Raw genomic sequence first — 22849 nt, 5'->3', positions numbered from 1 at the left:
ATTTAAAGCTAAATCGGCTTGTTTTATGACACTATTGATGTTAAATTCTATTCCTGATTTGATAGTAATACTGACCAACAATTTTTGACTCGAATTTTTGAGACTAGTAATAGCTGCCAGTATAACCTTTTTCATTCATTTCATGTTACAAAAACTGCCTCCTTCCAACTCAGAAACATTGCTAAGCTACGGAACTGATGCAGAAAAGCTAGTTCATGCATTCATGACCTCTAGACTGGATGCTCTATTAGGTGGTTGTCCTGCATCCTCAAAAAACAAGCTAGTTAGTCCAAATGCAGCTGTTAGAGTTATTACCAGGTCAAGAAAATATGATCATATAACCCCAATTTTATCTTCTACACTGGTTACCTATTAAGTTCTGCATGGATTACAATGTATTGCTACTGACTTGTAAGGCCCTAAATGGTTTAGCTCCTGTATTTAGCTGATCTTCTACTGCCCTACAATCCCTCACAACTCTGGACTTTTGGTTGTACCTAGGATATCTAAGTCCACTAAAGGAGGGAGACTGTTTTCGCATTTGGCTCCAAAACTCTGGAATAGCCTTCCTGATAATGTTCAGGGCTCAGACTCTCCCAGTTTAAATCTAGATACATCAAGACACATCTCTTTAGCCAAGCATTCACACAATGCATCTCATAACCTTGCACACCAGTTATATCAGATCAAATGCACATGACTATCTATAGCTTGAAATGTTATGAACAGCAGATCCGCTAATTATTTTCCATTTGCTTTTCTGTTTCTACCGTGGGATGCCAGTTTGGATCCAGCCTCTTATGTAGGCTTCAAATGACCCAACACCTGTGAAGAGATGACGCCAACTCCTGCGAGGACTTCGGATGATGACGCCAACTCTGAATCAACATACACAACTGAAAAATTTATATATATTGTAATCATTATCAACACAACTTGTAATAATTACTTTAATGAGCTCATTGTTTATGCCTAGATGAACAAATGATGTTAGCTAACTGCATGATTTGTATTATCTTAAAACTGTATATTTCTGGCATATGGACATTACTTTGACACAGTCACTTCTGATAACAGATTACTCTAAACTTAAACATGCATTTTCTGTAAAGCTGCTTTGAAATGATATGTATTGTAAAAAGCTCACTACAAATATTTGTGAATTGAACTAAATATGGCTAGAGCAACCTGACTTGTTTTAAAAGGGACTTTGATTACCACCAATGATCTACTAATATTGTAAATTAAAATGAGGAGGACATTAAAATAAGTCCTAGTCCCAGCTGGCACTGAATCTGTCCCCGGCAAGAGCAGGCATGTACGCGGGCAGGCAAAAGAGGCCAAGTGTATTGCTGGAGGAGTTATGACAGGGCCAGGGAACCGGTGAAGGATGTGGCACATCTGACTACAGCTCCAGCACCATCTGTCAGCCTGGCAAAATCACTCATAAGCAGGTTACAGCTACGGCCTCCTGCAAGCCCTCGCTGCCTCTTATCTACACCCTAAGTGACCCGGCAGAGGGCAGAGTGGGTATGGAAGGACATGCATGAATCATGATGCATGGTATTGCAGAGACCACCTTCAAAAGCAAGACGTTAGAAGACCTCACCATCAAGGAACATTAAAGGGTAAAAGATAAATAAAAAAAAAAACACACACATTTGAGGAACTCTGGTATTGTGGTCCTTTCTGCAAGGCAAAACCTTACACAAATAGCTGGTAAAAATCTAAAGATTTCTAAAAGTAGAAAAATTTTATATATATATATATATATATATATATATATATATATATTATTTATTAAAACATAAATAATAAAATAAATAATTTTTCTAAACCATAAAACAAATTTTGTCATTCCAAAAAGTATTGAAAGTGATACAGATCATGTTTAGGCAGTGGTTTGAGTGTATTTGTGAAAAAAAAAAAAAAAACACACACACTGTGTTTGGCTTGAGTTAGTTTAGTTTGTATGTGTGTTGGTTGATACTGGGACAGCTGGAGCCAATGGGCCATGGGAATACACTCATCATGAATATTCAGGCCCAGCCTCTGGAAGAAACAGCCGCCAGAGTGATGTCACATGTTCTAACAGTTGTGCGAGGCCACTTTCTGGGTCTGCTGGAGGATTGCTTATCCTCAAAAAGAGAGGGAAATGACAGGGATATATACTTGCAATGTTCCACTTTTGTCACCACACACATTTTCTGATCAACAGCATTTCCTCTGACTAATGTATAGGCTCTATTGCTCCACCTAGCTTTGATAAGAAACACAAAAATTTTTAAGGTAGCAACTGTAAAATATGAAGACAAAACTAATAATAAAAGTTTAAAAAGCAATTCGAACGTGTATGTTAAATAACATGTAGCATGTAGGTTTAATTAAGAAAATATTATTAAATATATATTTAAAAAAAAACTGAATCATCTATAGATGCACATAAAAACTGCACATCCTAAAATTAAATAATGCATCACGATATAGTTAACTTTCTTTTCCTTGTTGGGAAATGTTGTACTGCAAGCCCCAGAGCAAGTTCCCAAACACTGTTTCCGGGTTAAATAAAGTTCCAAAAACAACTTTTCCCTTAAATATTACAACTATACCATTCACTCCCATTACCAATGGGAATAAAGACAAATCCTCATTTGGCTGACCAGATGTTCCAACAGCCAGCAACAACTGTCTGTGAAACCTGCCGTTCCTCAAGAGATGCTCAAAGATCACAGATGCATCATCTGTTCTAAACAACAGGAAAACAATGGCATATTTCTAAATACTATTATAAATAAATACTAAATAGAATAATCTTTCATCATTATGAAAGAATTAAAATAGCATCCAATGGTATCAGTTTAACAACAATATAACAAAAATAAAAATTTTATGAACACTTCAGTTTTTATTTAAAAAAATCTTCTTGCAGAACATGTGAAAAAGAGAAAAGCATCAGGTTGTGTTTATTTGTACAGCAAATTTAGCTCAATTTTATTTTCCAGTTTTCTTCATGGTGTCCGAGTCATCAATGCAACATGAGCCAAATCTCTTTCAGGAAACTTCTGTGTCATGGAAGTGATGTAGAGCACAAAGCAGATGGGATAGATTAATTAGCCAATGTATGTTTAAGAAGAAAGGTATTTATTTGCGTGAGTGGCCAGGGGCCGGAATTAAAAGACCAAAAAAGAAATAAGGGACAGGCCAGTCGATCTTTTTTTGGGATCTCTATGAAACCAGCGTTTTCACAAGCTAGAAGCTATCAAGTTGCAACTTAAAGTGGTTTCAGGGAAATCATAAATAAATAAGAATAAAATAGGCAATCTGGAGCAGAGGAAAGCTCTTTGTTTACTGGCTGCTCAGGGGACCTGAAACGGACCCTCCGAATAAATAAATACAACCGCTACAGGAAGTTCAGCTGCTTCCCCTCAGGTCCAGTTTAGTTTTATTAGCTACAGTCCTGTAAAGATACTAAACAGTGACTGGCTCCCCTCCTTTCTCTCTCAGTCCTGCACGTGTACTTGCCCCACCGCGTGCTCCGATACACCATTGCCCTGCTCAATACAAGCCTGTAGAACTCATAAACATCCTCTCTCAGAAGAGATCTTCCAGACATACTTTCTCCAGGTGCACCTCAGACAACAGCCAACTAATCAGCACTGGAGTGTTGCTACCTTCCCTTCCCTGTGTGGGCAGACCTGCTCAAAACAATTCTGTCAGCATTTACTCAGCCTCATGTTGGTCCAAACGAAAAGGCAAAAGGTGAAAAACATCCTGGCCAATCTCAAATATAATGAAGAAGCATGTCCTGATTTTGCCAAGTTAGACGCATTCCTGGGTCAATATATATTTTGTTGATCCTGGAACAACATTCCTGTCCAAAAATTTATTCCTAACCCTATCCCACCCCTAAACCTAACCCTACTCATAACCCCCTAAAATCAGAGGGAAAAGATAAGTGAATAACACTGATTCAGAAGCACCTAACCCTGGTTGTAAGCCTAAACTTCACATTAATTGGTTGACTGAAATGTTCATTGGAACAAAGATGTTGATCCAGGAACATGCTGCACTTAGTAAAATCAGGTTCTGCGAACAAGAACTAGACCAAGTTCCAAAATGGCCCTTTAAAGTGTCATAAAAGTGGTGCACTATAGACCTGGTATTAAGATGCATTTTGGTTGATCAGATCACAAGTAGATGAGAGAGACACATTCCCATTTACACCTGGTGTTGAAAACAGTTGTGCTGCCTAATATTTTTGTGGGAACCGTGATACTTTTTTCAGGATTCTTTAAAGAATAGAAAGTTCAAAAGAACAGCATTTATTTGAAACATAAATCTTTTGTAACATTATATTGTATTCATTGTCGCTTTTTAAATCAATTTAATGCACCTTATAGGTAAAGGCATTTCTTTCTTCTTCTTTTTTTTAAATGGTACTACTTATAGATACGACCTATAATAGGTTTTTACCTATTCTATTTTTACAATGTTCACTCCTAAAATGTTCAATAATATGTGTCCATGTACCTTGAATATGGGGACAGGGAGAGGAACAAGAGGAGGACAGGTGTGTCAGTGCACCGGTGCCTTTTGAAGGAGGGCACTGGGTGAACAGCTTGCTCTCAGCAGGGGTCCTACAGAAGGAGCAGGTGAAAAGCTATCCCCCTGCACCTCTTTTACAGTGTCTACCTGACACCGCATTGTGCAAGGGGTGAGGAGAAGAGGAAATCAGCCGATGGAGTCGTGAGCGAAGACGCCATCTGGCAAAGGTTTCAGTGGCAAAACTCTGCAAGACCATGGAAAGGTCAGGTGATAATGATGTCACTATAAGGATAAGGGGCTTAAATATACATATGCATAACACTTGAGAAAAGAAGAAAAAGGACAGTTGGACTTGTTTCTTTTCTTAAGTTTCTTCTTTTCTCATCCTCTCCAAAAGTTTTAGGAAACTGAACATGAACTATTGTTCTCATTTGTACAGCGGGCAAAGTTCATTTATGCACCAGTAGGGGGTACCAAATGCCACAGCAAGAAACGTTCATATTTACAGACGACAAGGTCCAGACCAACCTGACACACAAATTAGCTCTGGCCAGACTGAGCAACCGCTCAACCAGAGATCTCCAGCTGGACTGGACGCAGGTCCAGACTGACGTTTACAAGCCCACTAAGCTTCACTGGCTCTCACATTTCATTGGTCTATTATTTAAAAACCTTTTCTTTCTTCTCAAACATTTCTCCTTATGTTAGCGCAAGTCACAGAAATGCTGAGTTTAGATCTTGCTTGAAAACGTCTGATCCGGACAGAGAGGCCTGTTTGCTTCCCACCCCCCACTCTCTGCTGGGACACCTAATCTGGTTCATTAATGCTCCCAGTCGACCATCAGGGCTGGTCTCCCACAGATAGCTCAGATTTCAGCCGCTTGTCAGTGGCGCACCTGTGCCATCACCTGCTCTGCACACATTTAGTGCCGTTTTAAAACCAGTATGTACAAAAACTATTACTTAACGTGGGGTATTTTTCACCTCATTGTTGGATGAAAAGAAACTGACACTCCACAACAAGGTGTATAACACACAGCTGAAACTGATAAGTTCTGAAAAATGAAGCAATTATTTACAGTGTCCTAGCAGACAGTTCACATTCAGCAAGAGCCATAGGCAGTGCTGCCGAAAAAGGGGAAACATTTGTTCTGGGCCCTGGTCTGTGGGGAAATTAATCACGATTTCGACTGAGTGATCGCACCGGTAGGCCCATGATGAAGGTTTTATACTAGGCCCTGGTTATAGGTAAAATATTCCAAGTTAATGGGCAAGAGAGTAAAAGAAGAGGATCTTTGTCAGGGGAAGCACATTTAGACATGGGAAGATGGAAACAATTAGAGTTAAATGGGACCCGAGTGTGCCAGCGGATGGCTTGGATTTGCAGTAAGGAGGATTCCGGCTGGGTGCATTGATTGCAAGAGGATGTCTCCACTTAAGGAGGCAACGCCCTCACCTTCTCCAGACCACACCGCAGCATTCAAACTCAGGGATAGAGGGTCTGGCTGCCACCCAAAAGCAGGATTGTTAACTGGTCTACAACGCTGCTTTACCCATGCAACTTTAAACGATTAAATCGTTTTTTGAGGAGGATGCATTCGATCAACAAATGTTTACACTAAAAACGACTGGCTCAGCATCAAAACCTTGTTTGTAAGTGTGCCAGTTAAAGAAATAGAGATTGTTCAAAGTTATTAGGTAAAGGGAACATGACAATCTGTGTCTTTTTGAGACTGGCATAGCCCAATGTGGCCTTGCTCATCTGGACAGATGGGAAGCTTCGTTTGCTCTTTGCTATAAAAACAGACATGAAAGAAAATACCACTGAAGTGCTATGTGCACATATAGACTTGGCAAGCTCAAACTCTGTGAGAATGTGTGCAAAATTATACCTCAGAAAGTCGAACCAGGTCCATTCCAAATGCTGCACTTATGAGTGCCATAACTTCAGCATATTCCAGCTCTCACCCCTGTGCCCTCCAGCGTGGCCTTTGCCAGACAGCAAGAGGACAGCCGGCCCCTCGCTGGCTCGTCCCTGCAAGCATCCCTCGGCTGCAGAGGGGGCAACAGAGTTCCTGGATGCATCAGGGCTACAGATGTGCTGCCAGCTTTGCCAGGGGTCACCTTGGAGAGGCCCGTGGCAGCTTGTCCCCTGGCTCCAGCTGGCTCTCATTTTAATCTGCCCAAAGAGGGGGAGAGGGATCCAAGCAGGAATACAGCATCTCGTACAGGATAACCTATGTGGACATCACGTTAACCACTATTTGGTTTAGCACTTAAAAAAAAACTTAAATGCAAAACAGTGTAAACCTAAACGCGACGCTTGCAGGAGGGATGCTGGCCTCCAGAGACGCCCCCACCAGCTGTTAAACCTCCCCAGAGTCATGGGGTCAGCAGCACCCCCTGTTGGAAGCATGTGTAACATGGCGACAGGCTCAGGGGGGTCATGAGGTGCCCTGCACCAGGCAGACATAAGTAATGGGGCCTCCCCACTAGGAAGGCACAGCTCTGAATCAATTTAATTAGATGGGCGGAGCAGGGTGAGTGGGACAGGACACACTAAGTTTCAGTTTTTTAACATGCAGGCTGCAAATAACATACATCCACTATTAGAAACCAACAAACCAAGAGCCTGTACATTTCATTGATATTTACACAATTAAAGAGTGTTAAGAACAGTGAAAAAATGAATGCCTAAAAACTGTGGTAAAATCACTAATGTACACACTTGTGTGCTTTATTTCTTTTAAAAAAATGCCAGCAACATTATGGTAACGGTATATATGAAAAGTTTGGTTCCAAAACGCTATAAATTCATTTTGATTAATTTGAGTAAAAATGTGCAAGATGAAAACTACTATTTTCTGTTTCAAACTTTCACATAGCATCTTTTGGTTATAAAAACATTAAAAATTCAAATCTAGATTTTGATTTTCAAAGGTTTATTATAAAAACACATTATTTTCCCCCCAAAATGCAATAAATCCATGACACATTTTTTTCAAAATGCAATTAATCCATCAATATAAAAGTTATTTTTTATATTGAAAATACACAACAAAGTAAGTTGATTCACATATATGACAGCCTCTGAACTTTGTCAATACTAATCTTATATACAGGCATTTGACTAAAAATACATTCAGTTGTCTGACAGTGCAGATTTTGACAATCATGTTGTTTTCAGATGTTTAAAATCAAAACTAGCAATGCCAGATTCGAGAAACAATCATTCTTGGTCAAACAGCTTTTAAAAACTGTTCATGATTCAGTTTTGGGGACCATGACAGAAGTTTGAAGCTGTCGTGGAACAAGCAACAGCCAGCATTTTTCCTACTCTCGAGTGCCTCATCTTCTTAATCTCCTCACGTAAATGAATACATTTCGATGGCTTATGTTTCAACCCCACTGCAGAATCCACCACATGTTCGTCAATGCCGTCAAAATTATTAATTTTTCTGTTTTTGTTGATCACAAAGTACAAAGCAGGTAAGGAAAACTAGGATGCCGGGTGTATTCAGAGCGCCGCCATTACCGTTTACAATGCGTGGAATGGCGCGCTGTGATTGGTTGAGCGGATATATCGCATTCTGCAGAGAAGGGAGACTGGCGTTTGTCGTGTTTTGGAAAGAAAGGGAGAAAACATGACAGAATAACATGACGGATATTGCATTTTGCGCAAAATTAATAAATGACTTTTCAATACCGACCAGATACAGTACTGATTTTGGTGGAAACTCAATTTTTTTTTAAAATGGCGTTTATCGCGTTTTGGAACCAAACTCTTTATATGATGATATAGATATTTTTGCCTGAAATTCATTCTCAGGGTGTTTTTTATATTACATTGTCATTTTTTTTTTTTTTTTTTTTTTTAATGATCCAGTACTTGAACAATTTTTTGTAAATAATTAAATATTTAAATAAATATATTTTAAAAATTAAAAATGAAATGTTTTGTAACATCTAATTCATTTCACAAAAATTAGTGTCACTTGTGTAAATATTAGGTGGACGGTGGTTGAACAGGTAGACTATGTGCAAGTGACATTTCTCTGACCTTATGAAAGTAGGCCAATTCTCTCATTATCTGGCAACAAGCAATGTTTTCCAGAGGTGACTGCACTGGTGGTCTTATCATATTTAATCTCCTGATTTCAGTGACATCTGTCCATACTGCCTCTCTCACACGCAGGCACACTCACTGTCCTCTGTGTGTCCTGCCTCCATCAGCATCGTCACCCAACAAACACACTCATCTCTGATCATTCGCTGAACAGTAATCTCGCCTAATCCAACTAGATATTTTTAATGAATTAAGTGGCAATCTAGATTTTATTTTCCGTAACCATCCACTCATCTGATTGATTGTAAAGTCAGGCCCTACATCAGACAGATGAGTTTTAAATTTCTATAAACACTTCTTACAAGTCCTAATTAGACTAGGACACATAGGGACATTAAACTACTAAAAAGAAGAAACAATAATTATAGTTTCAGGCTGAATTTTGCTACAAGCATCCACCTCTTATGCTTTTACACACTGACATATACACAGCAGTGCTGTTACACCCAACTTAACTAGCTGTGCACCCTACAAATGCAGTTCACATTTCACGGTTTTGCGCATAAACTGAGTCTAAGGCCAAACACGGGAAAAGCCCCTCACATGTTTCTGCTATAGCTTAAGTGGGAACATACAGTACTGGGCCTTCACAACCAGAGGAAATGTAGATAATATATCATTATATCATTTTATATTATTATTTTAGATTCATGTTATGTTTATGTTATATGAATCTCATTCCATTACATACAATAGCAAACCAAGTGGTATTTAAAATTTTAATAAAAAATAATTTAAAAAAAGTACAGACACTTAATAATTAAAATAATAATTAAAAAAGACAACTTAAACAATTTAAATAAAAAAATAATATTAAAATAAAACATGTACCGTTTATAATACCGTTATAATATTATAGTTTTATGTTTCTATTATTTGAGTGGCATTGCATTACATAAAATATCAAACCAAGTGGTATATTTAAAATAAAATTAATAAAAAAAGACAAAATTAAATAAGTTCAGACAATTTAAGCTAATTCATTCCACACTCTAATTAATTGTGAAATAGATGTTACATAAACATCCCTTTCATTTTCATTTTTTAAATGTATTTATTTAAATATTTAATTTTTCAAGTAACTAAATTTTTAAAAATGACAATGTAATATATAAAACATTCTGGGGTTGTATTTCAGGCAAAAACATTTTCAAAAAGAATTTTAATTTTTTTAAAAAAGGGTTTAAATATAATATAATATACATAAAAACCAGATGTACAATTTAAAATTGATAAATTATTGGGACAATTTACGGTTGTCAAATATTACTGAAACCTGTCCATAGTTTCTTCATCCACTAAAAATCACACTGAAATCAAAAAATGGCTCGGAAAAGTGAAGTTATATCTGAGAAAATGCACTTGCATTTCTTTGCAAATGGCACTGTAATGAAATGAATTCATTTTTAAGTGTGGCTTAAGTGTCCAAAATACGTTTTGGTGCTACTGTTTATTTCAGCATGATTGCCAATATAATAAATGTCAATGCCAGGTACTTGATGACTTGTTTTAGTCAATTTCAAGACATTTTAGTCATACAAGCAAACATCACGCACTGTGACTTCTACAACGGAAGGCGTGGTTCAGTGGTTACGGTCATAAATCAAAGAACTGAATGTTTGGAGATCACTTCAGATATTTTGGAGCAGGTGAGTGTGGTAGTGCTGTTAGAAACTAGGAGGGATAATAGCTCTGGCCGTGATCCAGTGATACCAGCGAAGCCCCGCACCCACAAATACTACCCATGTTCCCCCTTCAATTGGCAACTTACACCTTTTTTTGGCAGCAAAACGATGGGTGGCTGGAGACCAAGATGAAGGCTATGAGGAAAAAAAAAAAAAAAAAAAAAAAAAAAAAAAAACAGTTCTCACCCCCCTAACACACACACGTACACACAGATACAGACGCAAAAATACCCCTCCAAATACCAGATGGTGTTTTTGGAATCTGTTTCCTTTTTTTTCATGACAAAAAAAAAGACAACTCCCAAGGAACACGCATTCTGCATACTTGGGTACGGAGCCATACAACCGCCGCTGCGTTCACGGAAAGACAAGTATCAAGTGAGACATGACAGCGAAAACTTTATAAACAAACTGATGATTGCAGCTTGAGGAACAAGAAAAGTAGAAAAGACAAGCAGAAAAAAAGTACACCAAACTGCAAAGATGAGAGACTTTGGTTCAGGCCATAATTGGTAAATAAATGGATGAGTGCCATGGCACAATCCATACCTGGTTTAGAAACTCCTCAGAGACATCATCAAGAGCTGATATCAACCTTTCTAATACATCAAGCCTGTATAAAGTATATGAAAAGTACTGAAAGGGAGATCTGCACTGGAAAAGTCACTGGATTTAGTTACTTCACGCACAGTTGGGTATAAATGACATAAAACCAAACAGTTGTCGATCTATCTACTGGATTAAAACCGAAAGAGGGATCTCTATCTTACACTCTTAAAAAAATCATGGTTCCAAAAAGGAGGTTTTCACAGCCATTGAAGAACCATTTTCATTCCCCAAAGAATCTTTCAGCAAACAGTTCTTAAAAGAACCATTTTTTCTTATTGTGAAGAACAATTTTAAAAAATCTAAAAAAATCTAACTATAAAGAACCTTTTGTGCAATGGAAAAGTAAGAGTGCACCTAAACTCTCTAAAAGAAGCATCTGAAGGGAGCATCTTCACTCTTTATTGTCCCAAACAAGGCAAGAAAAAGGCACCAGACTGGCCCAAAGACCCAGCTGTCTTGGCCAGTAGCCATAGATCTCTAGGGAGAGAAAAAGAGAGGGGCAGATAGAGAGCGAGAGAGTACGAGAAAAGCGATGGACTTGGGCGAAAGAGCGACAGAGACGGGGAGGGGGCTGCCCTGCCAAGAGTGGCGTTCCACACAGAGCCATGCCAGGAATAGAAAGGGGTCCTTTTTCTCACATAGCGACCCCTAACCCCCACTAGACAGCAGGGATTTCACACGCATCTCTTCCACACAATTGATCCTTTCATTCCACAGCATAGACACACAGAGACGGGCTTAGATCGAAGAGAGGGGGAGGTAGGGAAGGTATAAGGGAGACAACAGGATGAACCGTCTCGCAAACAGCTTTGATAGCATCAGGTCAAATATAGAATAACACAGACACTTTGCATGTATGGGGAGGACTGTTTTACGGCAGTTGGGCCAAATCGTCCTTAACGCTCACTCTACATGCTTAGAAAAGGCCATTTGGCCTTGGCAAGGGTATAGGTGTCACATAGCAGTGACAGGCCGGCCACCGGGAGCAGCCATCAACCTGTCTATGTCGCTATAATGGAGAAATGTACCACATTATACATTTAATATACATAATGTTTATAATGTGTTGAAAAAGTTGAAACATTTATTCAAATTTCATATATGAGATTAATTATATTTATATTATATATATATAATAGCATTGATTTTATATATATATATATATATATATATGTTATTATATAAATATATTATATAAATATTTATTTTTATATAAAATATATGAGGATTAAAATATATCCTGCATGCATTCTTAAAATAGTCATTGATGTAATTTCTTCTAAAACTTTAGTGAGGAAGTATGTCGGTCTCAAAAGGAACAACAGTAGAAATCCAACATGAAGCACCTATTTTTGAAAAACATTGCAAAACGGTCCAGCATATTTGATAAGACACAAAGGTTTCTCAGTTAATATCTTGAACTGACTCCAAATTCAGCTTCCTTTACTTCCTCTGTTGTTTTCTTTTTCCTTTTTTTTTTTCCACAGAGCCACATCCAAATCTGATCCTTGTTTCTTCGCATCTCTTGATGGAAAGCCAACAAAACAATTGTGTGCCAAGTGCGAGCTTGAGAGAATGCTAAAATTCACCTGTCAATATTCTCAGAGCCCATCACTGCATTAATTTATTCTAACACGCATTTAACAGCTTCTGGCAGTTTTAATATGTGGGGGGAGGAAATATACATGCTCTTGGAACTGGGCATAAAACACTAGGCTCATGAAACAGATATACATTACATTACAAAAGAGGCAAAGATACCCTCAGGCACATTTTCTACAAAAGACATTTAACATATGAACGGATATTAGAGACTTTGCTTAAGTCAAGCAGAAAGTCTCCAAAGTTAAAAACTACTCTGAAATCAGAATTCTTTATAATGAAAGTCTGCCTACTGAGTAACTCGTATAATATATAAAAATATATTATAGTGTGTTTTGGTCTCTCTCTCTCTCTCAAGAGAAAGAACAAACATTTGATAGCGCTGAATTGCGTTTTTAAAGGTGCTGTTCCGTCACCCATTGACAAATTAATTCCGACTCCATCAGGTGGGCAGTGAGTCATTCAGGCTGGTAACGCAAAGCACATTAACAGATTGAGAGTCACTGAACGCTCAGTGTGTGCCCTGAGCACCAGCCCTGCTCTGGAGGTCTGAGCGAGTGGGATAGAGAAGCTGCTCCCTCGCTTCAGGGCTCGGCCTGGAAGTCCCAGAGCAGAGACACTGAGAGAGCATGCGGTGCTCAGGAAGTTCAAGCAGACAATTTTAATCCTCCAATTTCCTCCACTCTAATCATTTCTCCGTAGTCCACGGTGGAGGCCAAATTAGAAACATCTTCCACTCCGACATAGCACACACTGCCCGGACAACAGGCGGCAAAAATGAGACGTTGTGTAAAACAAAGTGCCACAATAGATTTGTGTCAGGTTTTGTCATGTGGTCTTAGCGCTTTAAAGCATCGTTACGTTACGAAGTGTGTGCAATAAAATAAAACCGCTTTACTAAGTAACCTAAAAGTAGGACTGCTTTTTTATTTAACTACTTTTTACAATTAACTCCAGCTGTGAGTTGTTCTAACAATCCAGGTTGCTTATTTCACATTATTCGGCATTATAAAACAGAAGAACACTTCCAATACTTTTAAATAAACAATTAAATGACAAAAAAATGTGCTTGCAGAACGTTTATCAGCATTTCATTGGAGTTTTTGAAAAGTAAAAAATATAAAGGGGACGAGGCAAAAAGATGTGGCAAGTAATGAAATGTAATAACTAATCATGGAGTGTCCTATAAAAAGATATATAATAATCTAAATCCAATATAAGAAATAATGGCAAATTCATGAATAATTTATTTTCCATTATATACACTCAAGGTCGCCTTAAGACCTTAATTAACAAGTTTTACATAAGCTGGGCGCAATTATATCACATTATAATTATAAGGTCCTATTCAAATGCTTCAATATATTGCAATAACCCAGAACACATTTAAACAGCACGTGCGAAGAGAATTAACACGGAGGGCTTATGAAACCTGACAGTGTTTTTGTCTCTCTTTTAACCTAATTTGATCTGTGACGTTAGCTCTGCGGGCGTCGTACTCCAGTGGACCCTTACAGCAGCAATAATATAATGATTTTATGCCCTCACCCTATTCCCTCCGACTCTCACCCTCAAATTTTGTGCCTCTCGGGGGTGTCTGCTCACTGACAAGCAGATTACAGAAGTGCCAATTGTACAGAGGATAAAATCCCATCAATTGTACAGAGGATAAAATCCCATTAGCCCCTTAGGTGGTAAGGGATCCCATCACAGCAGCATTAGTGCACTGGTGAGTGGACATCATACCCGATCTGGTCCGCCTCTTTGCCTCAAAAGCTCAAGCACCACAGGAGAACAAGCGGTGTTAATTGCAGCGGGAATTTAAAAAAAAAAGTCAACATGCATGTCGGCCATTAAGTATTTTATTATTTAAAATTTTATTTTAAGTGAATTATCCCAAATTTATGAGTAATTGCCACTGAAAAACTAAAATGTTCTGACAATCCAACTGTGACGACAAACTAAAGAACTGATAGATGAACAAATAAAAAGCCATGTAAAATTTACTAATTTTAGTATAAATGTAAACAGAGCAGTGTATTGGTTGTCTGGATGTTTCAGGCATTACTGGTCAAGTAAAAGCAGAAATGGGCAAAGAAAAGGAGGGCTGAGGTGGTCACATTTTGATCCATTCATTAAACTACAATTCACTTAAAAATACCTTACAGAAAAAACAAAAATGTATGAAAATCTAGTTTATTTTTACTTTCAATGTTTGTATCATTCCCTTTATCCGCTTAAAAAAATACATAAAACACCACATGAACTAATGAAAAATGAATTACTAAACCAAGCATTTACTTTTTACAAATTAAAATCTTGAATGCAATTTTAAGAGTGAGATCAGTAGGGAATTTTTATTTAAAGAAAAATAATACTTTAAACTTTAAAGAAAAACATGGTAAGCAACAGCAACAAAACAATACTAATATTAAATCCTATTTTATACCATTTAAAATAGTTCTTTGTGTGTGTTTGTGTGTGTGTGTGTGTGTGTGTGTGTACAAATGTTACATTTAAAATCAGCATTACTGTTAATCTACTGTATGTGTGGAAATACAATACGGCAGTTACAAATGCATACAAAATCTTCTGATCTAAACTTGGCCATATGTTGCACTAGGAAAACATTAATACTGTAACTAATGACAATTTGAATATGTAAGGTATATTTCACTTTCTCACAATATTTCTGCAAAATTGAATTTAGAATTTGTGGAATTCGATTTCATAATTTGAAACTATATCGACTCCTTTTATCTAAAGAAACACAAAAAAACACTAATATTCTAATATCCTTAATGCAAATATTAGCATTCAGGTTTTAAAAAGCTTTATGTGTGCTATATTAAGATTTGCAAAGCAACAAAAGAATTTAAAAATGTTAAGTAGTCATTAAGTTGCAAAACATATCAAGACCAGCACAACAGATGTGACTAATGTCACGCATCTCTGTTCCCCGTTATCTTTGCAAGCCAAATTAATAAGAGGAAGTGCAATTTATGATCAACGTAAAAAAAATATATATAATAAAATGCATACAAACTCAGCAGCAAAATTGAACTACCAACAACATCAAAATTTCAAAAATCAGAACTAAATCTAACAAATTAAAGACAAACTAAAGGGATAAAAAAAAAAAGTCCCCAAGCAGTTGCACAGGCTCATATTCCCGCAGTGCCTCTACAGCCCTGGCCCTAGTGTGCATCATGAAGAAGAATGTGTGCACATTACCACCCTCAACTTCACAGAAACTGCACCGATCCCATTAAGCCCTCCACCCAGATACCAGAATATAGCATTTCTCTTCCTCTAATCTGGGCGCTCAAGTAGTTTCCCATAAAGGCGGTAAAAGAAACATGTACTCCAGTTTCTCTCTCACCAACTTTCCTCAGCAGTGTCATACAGAGAGACAAGCTTGTGTGACCCGGGTGAGGGGGGAAAGTGAAAGGAGGGGGAGACACAATCCGAGATCTGAAGTTTATGCTCCTCTAACTGGCAAATAATACAGTTTTTGTTCCCGTGCAACACAACTACCTAGTGTTTAAGTTGGCAAACGAGTGTGTGCAACAATAACAAAAAGTTCTTTCGGACACCATGAAGGTATTTTAAAAAAAACAGCAATTATAATAACGAAGGCAATAATGCTGTTTAAGTTCAAGCAGGGCTAATGAATCATTGCCTAATGAACCCTGGACACTCTGAAAAGCCTTTCATGTACCCGACGCGGCTCATTTGTAACTGCCGGCCACAATAGACTATTGTGAATCCCTACCCCTCCTCATCTTGCTGCGATCTACAAACCATACTTTTTTTTCCTCTCCCACTTTCACCTCTCTTCATTTGTGGTGGAGCGACAGTTATGTCAAAGGTTGTCTGGCCTCACTGACCACAACAAGCAAGTTAATCTGCCCCGGCACAGAGTCCGTCTTGTCCCAGAACACTTTGGAGTTTTTTTTTTCCTCTCTCCTCTTCATGCTTTAATTGCAGCGACGGAGTGTCATAGCCGAGGAGCGGAGCACCGACTGAGCACTGAGCGAGCGACCGCGTGCACCACAAAACCTCAGTGTAAACAAGGGATTAAAAGAATCGATGCACGACCTGTCCTGTTTCTCCTTCTTTGGACTCCTGCGCAAAACTTTTCTGTCAAGTGAAAGCGGAAGACGCTGGAGAAGAAAAAAACACACACGGGACGTCTCGTTTGCAGATATGGACTGACAGCAGAAAAGTAATGAATGAATGAGAAATGTCACTTGTGCGAAAGTGACAAAAGAGCTTTTGTTTTCGAGGAGGATATATTTTTCCGTACTCAAGTATGTGAAAAAACAAAGTCAATTGTTATCTGGCATCTTTAACAAAGTGGACAATAAAAGAGGAGTACATTAAAGAGAAAACAAAGAAGATAAATGTGACAGGACCCACAGAGGAGCTATTGTGTGGAACAAAACTACAATAAAAAACTAATTGCCACCAACTGGACAAAAAAGGAAGAGAGGAGTTTCAAAAAACAAAGTGTGTTCTGTGTGCATAAAAACGAAGGAGGGAAGTTTTTCTTAAAAAAAAAAAAAAAAAGGTAAAAGAAAAAGAAGAAGAAGAAGAAAAAAAAAGGTTCGGTCGCTGCCAACTTACCATCCACCAAGTCCTGGCCGAGATGTCGTAGCAGAGCTGCCATTTGATGGAGCCTTCCGAGGTTTTAGCTGCCATTACGCTGTCAGCAAGCTTCATCTGATGCTAGTGCACTCACCGGAGATAAGACACCTAATTGAGAAAACATTTGCACTGGCATGTTGGGCAACATGTAGCCCACTCCATACCATATGGAATCATGGGTAAAAAAAATCCTTGACAATGAACCAATCTCACGCAGACCCCGTGGCAAGGTGAGCGGCAGTCATCTGCTCACAGAGCGAGCTGTCCTTAAAAAAATACACCACAATGATGAGCCCTTTTTTTCCACATCACTGAGTGCCTGAGGTCCTTTTTTCTCCTTAATTAGGGCTCGTGCTTCATCACCGCCACCATCACCCTCATCATCACCATCATCATCACTATCACAATTTAGTTGACTTAGGTCTGCTCAAGATCTTTTTCTCCTTCATTCACTTTTTTTTGGAGGAGTGGAGAGATTTAATAGGACAGAGTCAGGTTGCGGGAGTTAAGGGAACGGACTGATGCGCCACAGGCTATTAGCCTGAAATTCTGCTGGACAGATGGAACTACTTAAAGACTATCATGCAATGTTTTGTTTTGGACTTCTTCCCCCTATGCCGGAAAAAGGTTTCTTTTTGGGGGCAAATTTATTTTCAAATCGTAGTCGAGCACACCAACAGAAATATTCAACACTTATTGACAGTTCCGCTTTTACAATGTTCAAATTATTTTATTTACTGTAAATTATTAACAAAGTTGACCATCCTGATATCATTTAAGGCTACACTCGCATATAACCACTGTAAGTTTCTACAGTATTTTCTAATTAAATAAAACATTTATTCATTTATTTTTAAAATCAAGCATGCGAGTACAACTTTTAAAAATATTTTTTAAAGATTATTTGATTTTTTTCTGCAAATTGTTTTATTATTAAAACACAATGTCACTATATATATATATTTTAACTTTTAAAACTTTTCTTTTTTCAAAAGCATTCTCTTTTCTCAAAAGCATTTCCCAAGCAAAAAAGTGATATAGTGACAGAGGTTATGAGAGGTCTGGGTGCTTCAGGTTCCTAAGTAAGGGGAATACCTGAGATATGGGCAAGAGAGGGAGAGACTAACCATCAAACAGTTCTCCCATTGTGATGCTGGCTGAGGAATGTGATTTAGCCGGAGATATTAGGAACATTGTTGGGAAAGGAGAAGTGGAGCGCCACAGGTAACCCTTACTCCAGAGTCTGGGTCGGCAAGCCTATAGGCAGATTAAAAAGAGTGGTCATCAAATTTTTTAGTCTATTTTGCTTATTTGAAAATAAGCCTCTTGAAAATAAAATGCATGAAAATGCCTTATGGAATTAAGACAGCAGCTTGAAACAAAAACAACTACTTTTAAATAAGATTTAAAAAAAAAAAATTCAACATCGATCAAATTCAACATGGCTAAATTAATTGGCAATATTATTAGACTATAAGTTTTAAGTGCTTTTAGTGTGAACTTTCTGACTTAAAATAAAACTTGTGACTGTTAAAGTCCGCCGCAGTAACGCTGGGCTCGGTAAATAAAAAATAAAATAAAAAATGATGGCAGATAATCCTGCGAACAGAACGGCAGGGGTCTAGACACTAGCCCTGATTGGGAGCCGTGCCATACGGCCAGCAAGCACTGTTTACTATATACATCTCACAGGTCATCAGGGTCCACACACAGCCAAAGACTGGGCTAACATTGCACAGGAATGCAATTATAGCCCTCTCACTATGAAAGCTTGGGAGGTAATCATTTCAACAATGCTGTCTGTTTAAGTGGTATTGCTTCTGAAGTGTTTTGTGGATCCAAACAGCATTTAAATAAGGAGAGATGCATGTAAATAAAGCGAATGGGACCACCGGATCAAATCTATGAGTATAAATATGCAATCATAACCTATTAAGTAACCTATTTAATTGTCAATATTGAAATTACATTTCTCCAAATAAATAATAATTTACAGAAAATAAAAAATTGCACATGGATGTCTACAGAATCTAGCATTTTAGAATTTCAATTAAATAAACTTATCTTACAGAATGACTGCCAAAAAAAATAATGCAGATAAAATTAACACCTTCCTTTATGTGCAAAATATTAATATTAACACAAATCATTTACTGAAATAGAAAAACTAACACACAAAATTTGTTGTTCCTCTGTTGCCCAGTAGAAGGCACTCTTGTACTGATCTGACCTGCTTTGATTAAATTTGCTCTCAAGTTTCTTGAGACTTTCGCTGACATCTCATAGAATAATCTTATTTTAATAAACTTTGTCCAGGTGAGGAAAATAACATACTTGAATATATAGCTGACTCATTTTCTATATATATCAAAAACAAAAAAGGAAGAACAGTATTCAAGTATGTTCAATAAACAATGTAACTATATGATACATGTATAATATATAATGTAACAATAAACATTTTAAAAGTCTGAGTCTCAATACTTGCAAAGTCTATTTCAATCTACGTTAAAAATCAAACTACACACAACGGCATCTTCTTGCTAACCTTATTTTACTTCAAATGCCCCAAAACATGATTGTCTACATCTGTTTTTTCTTTAATCTGGCACAAGCTCTGAGATGGAAAAGCACTCTGCCACCTAGCAATGCCAGTTACTCTCTATAACAGGAAACTTAGCAAATCAAAGGCAGGTCTGAATTTTAGAATAGATCTACAGTGTAGCATACATGTGCTGGAATTAAGATCTGGTTTGCGGGAAACTCAGAAAAAATATCACCAGCTGCAAGCCGGCAGTCTGCAAACCATGAACGACATGCTCCTGAAATCACGCTACATTGACGCTACTAACTGTTTTCAAATTGTAGATATGACAAATTCATTTTCCAAAACAAATCATTCTCTTCATGCACATTTAGCATTTCCACATGCTGTAGTACATCACATCACACTTGGTTAAGAATTACATGCCTCTTTTTTCTTTTTTTCTTCTGATAGCCTTCATATTTATGTTTACTAACTTTTTGCTAATGTAAAATTAGTAACAGGCTGAAAACGCCGGTTTTATTACCTGTCAAAACATGTCCCCAATTTCTCCTAAAAAAAAAAAAAAAAAAAAAAAAAAAAGGAAAGAAGTGTCTTTAGTTCCAGAAAAAACCCACAATGTTCAGAGAGATCTCAATATGACTTTCAAAAATGGTCTTTCTGTAAGAAGACAAATGTTTTATATCTATCCTAAACAATTTTAGGAGAAACATCTGAGACTAAGTTGATACTTAAATGAAACTATAACCTGAGCTTATAAAAGATCAACAAATTCACAACATTAAAGTCACAAAGAAACAGAAGTAGCGACAGCTTTTTTTTCTTCCATATTATAATGTGCATTCAAGTGAAACAGATTATCGAAAAAGACAAAAAAAAAAACATAGGAGAGGCACTTGTTCTGTTCTGTCTTGTGGTTGTTGATTAGATGGAGCCAAATCTGAATGCCAACTTGCAGTCGATTGACAGAGTTATGGAATTTTTGTTTAAAAAATAAAAAAATAAATAAAACAAATATAGAAATAACAATAAGATGCATTTAGAACTTTAATATATATATATATATATATATATATATATATATATATATATAAAATAGGCCAAATTTATCAATCATTGATCTAACAGATAGAAAATGTGTCATTTATTATATTCTTGCAATAAATAAAATGATCAACTAGCACGAATAACACTGCTGTGCATGGCCTGAACTAGTTTTAACATCCTAGAAAGCCTAATTCTATAAGCAAAAGAAAATGTCCAGCAGAGCAAACTTAAGGCCCTTGCCAAAACCAGGAAGCACCAGTGTTTATTTCCATGCATTCTCCCTTCTGATTGTTGGCAGATGCCATTATGTTCCAGGTTATTAAACTGTAAAGGGAATTGCATGAAGCCAAATAAACAGTTCCTCGTCATCTGTGGTCATGTTAGCATTGATATTACTCGGCTGTTATGACTGATACCTCAACAATGTCTTTGAAATGTCACATGCAGGCCTGCTACACTCCAAGATATGAGAGCTTAAACTACTGTAGACAAGCGATGACAGAAATACTTCCCAATAAGAGATTAACTTGAGAGAAATAGAAGCCTAATGCCACTGTGGAAAACTTCCGCTTGAATTCGCCTGCTAGACAAACGCTAAACAAAGAAAGTAATAGGGACCTGCTGCAAATGCGCTCCACCAATTAGAAACACACCGCATGGTCGTCTGCCCTAGTGCGGTCCAAAATGTTTCAATTTGCCAGAGGAAGCCAGGGAAAACCATCCAATAATGCACCCATTGTTGGAAAAAACCTGTCTGGAATCAATGAGAATGGAATCCAGAACTATTTACTGGAGCTACACTGCATGTGTCTGGAAAAACACTGCCGCCGTTATTCAAGGCGGACATTTACTGGTGCGAGTGTTCGAATATTGATTCAAAAAGGTGTGGAAGTAAAATTCACAAAAGTAAGAATGTGAATCGAAAGGGACAGCTGGTCCCAATACGCACATGGATGTGTTTATGGTTGATAAATCCTGTGTGCGTGAAAATGGAATATTGTGCGTGACGGGTGCCAGAAGCGCACAGCCTGAGACTAAGGGCCTGGCAGAGATAAGAAAGTCGAGTAAAGAGAAGAGGCTTGAGCTACGGCCATGAGGACCATCTGCTTCAAGCATCTACACATGGCCAAGATGTGCTATATCAGCTTCACGTTCATTATAATCACACCCAGGCAACTTTTCCTCTAAATATTGGAGTTGATGAATGCCTTTAATGCGATGGTCATTTTGTTACCGAGTTGACACGGAAACAAACTCCAAGACAATTAACCCCATGCAACAGATTAATGACTGGTTGGCAGATAACCTTTCTCTGGGAGTGTTTCAGGAGTGTCCTTCAGTGCTATTTATACCCACAAATCTTTAAAGACATCATAATGCATCATTTGAAGGCATTCATCAATTTTGTTAGTGGAAAGTTGATGGCTGAGTCAAGAAAAACATACAACTTTTGAAGGATTTGCTATGTTGCATGAGTACAAAAACTGGGACGCTGGAAGAAAAAAAGCCCTGCAGACACTATGAACAGCGGCCAAATGCTGATAAGGTATGCCAAATGCCACAGTGCTGCATCTCCCCAAAACAAGATGTGGTGCCATTCTGCCATTTAAGGCAATAGGCGGTTTGTGTGGTGCAGGGCTCTTGCCCTACAATATACCCGCCTCAGTGATGTCCATCCTGGCACATCATAGTTAATCACATAGAATGGCGATGAATGGCGGCCAAAGCTGTCACTGAGATGTCCCATGTCAGCCAGCAGCATCCTCAGCACTGTTGTCTTGACCTTCACTTATCTTCCCACTGATTACCCCATCTCTTCAGTTCTGCAAAAAAAAAAATATATATATATATAATAATAATAATTTATAAAAAATGTCATTTAAAAAATCTCATATATATATATATATATATATATACACACACACACATTTTTCATTTATTTAAAAAAAAAATTAAAATATATTTTTTATAAATTATCTTTATGTATGAGATACAACATATATTTACATATGACATACAGTACCAAACATATTTGGGTTG

At 37.6% G+C, this 22849-nt stretch overlaps 1 protein-coding gene across 5 annotated transcripts in view; it reads right to left on the bottom strand.

Annotated features, from left to right (window-relative positions):
- The window catches only part of nfia (nuclear factor I/A), a 167556-nt gene extending 147959 nt beyond the window's left edge, over nucleotides 1–19597 (bottom strand). The window contains exon 1 of one of the 5 annotated variants that reach the window (XM_051908655.1): nucleotides 17197–19597. In XM_051908655.1, the coding sequence (XP_051764615.1) occupies nucleotides 17197–17292 (96 nt within the window). In that variant the 5' untranslated portion in view covers nucleotides 17293–19597. The remainder of the gene's footprint in view (nucleotides 1–17196) is intronic. The other 4 variants (XM_051908654.1, XM_051908656.1, XM_051908660.1 and 1 more) reach the window with 4 other exon arrangements.
- Nucleotides 19598–22849: the final 3252 nt, after the last annotated feature.

This window comes from Ctenopharyngodon idella, chromosome 10 (genome assembly GCF_019924925.1).
Source record: "Ctenopharyngodon idella isolate HZGC_01 chromosome 10, HZGC01, whole genome shotgun sequence".
NCBI classification, from domain to species: domain Eukaryota; kingdom Metazoa; phylum Chordata; class Actinopteri; order Cypriniformes; family Xenocyprididae; genus Ctenopharyngodon; species Ctenopharyngodon idella.
The sequence above is the reverse complement of the archived record's forward strand: the minus strand, read 5'-3'. Positions and strand labels throughout refer to the sequence as shown.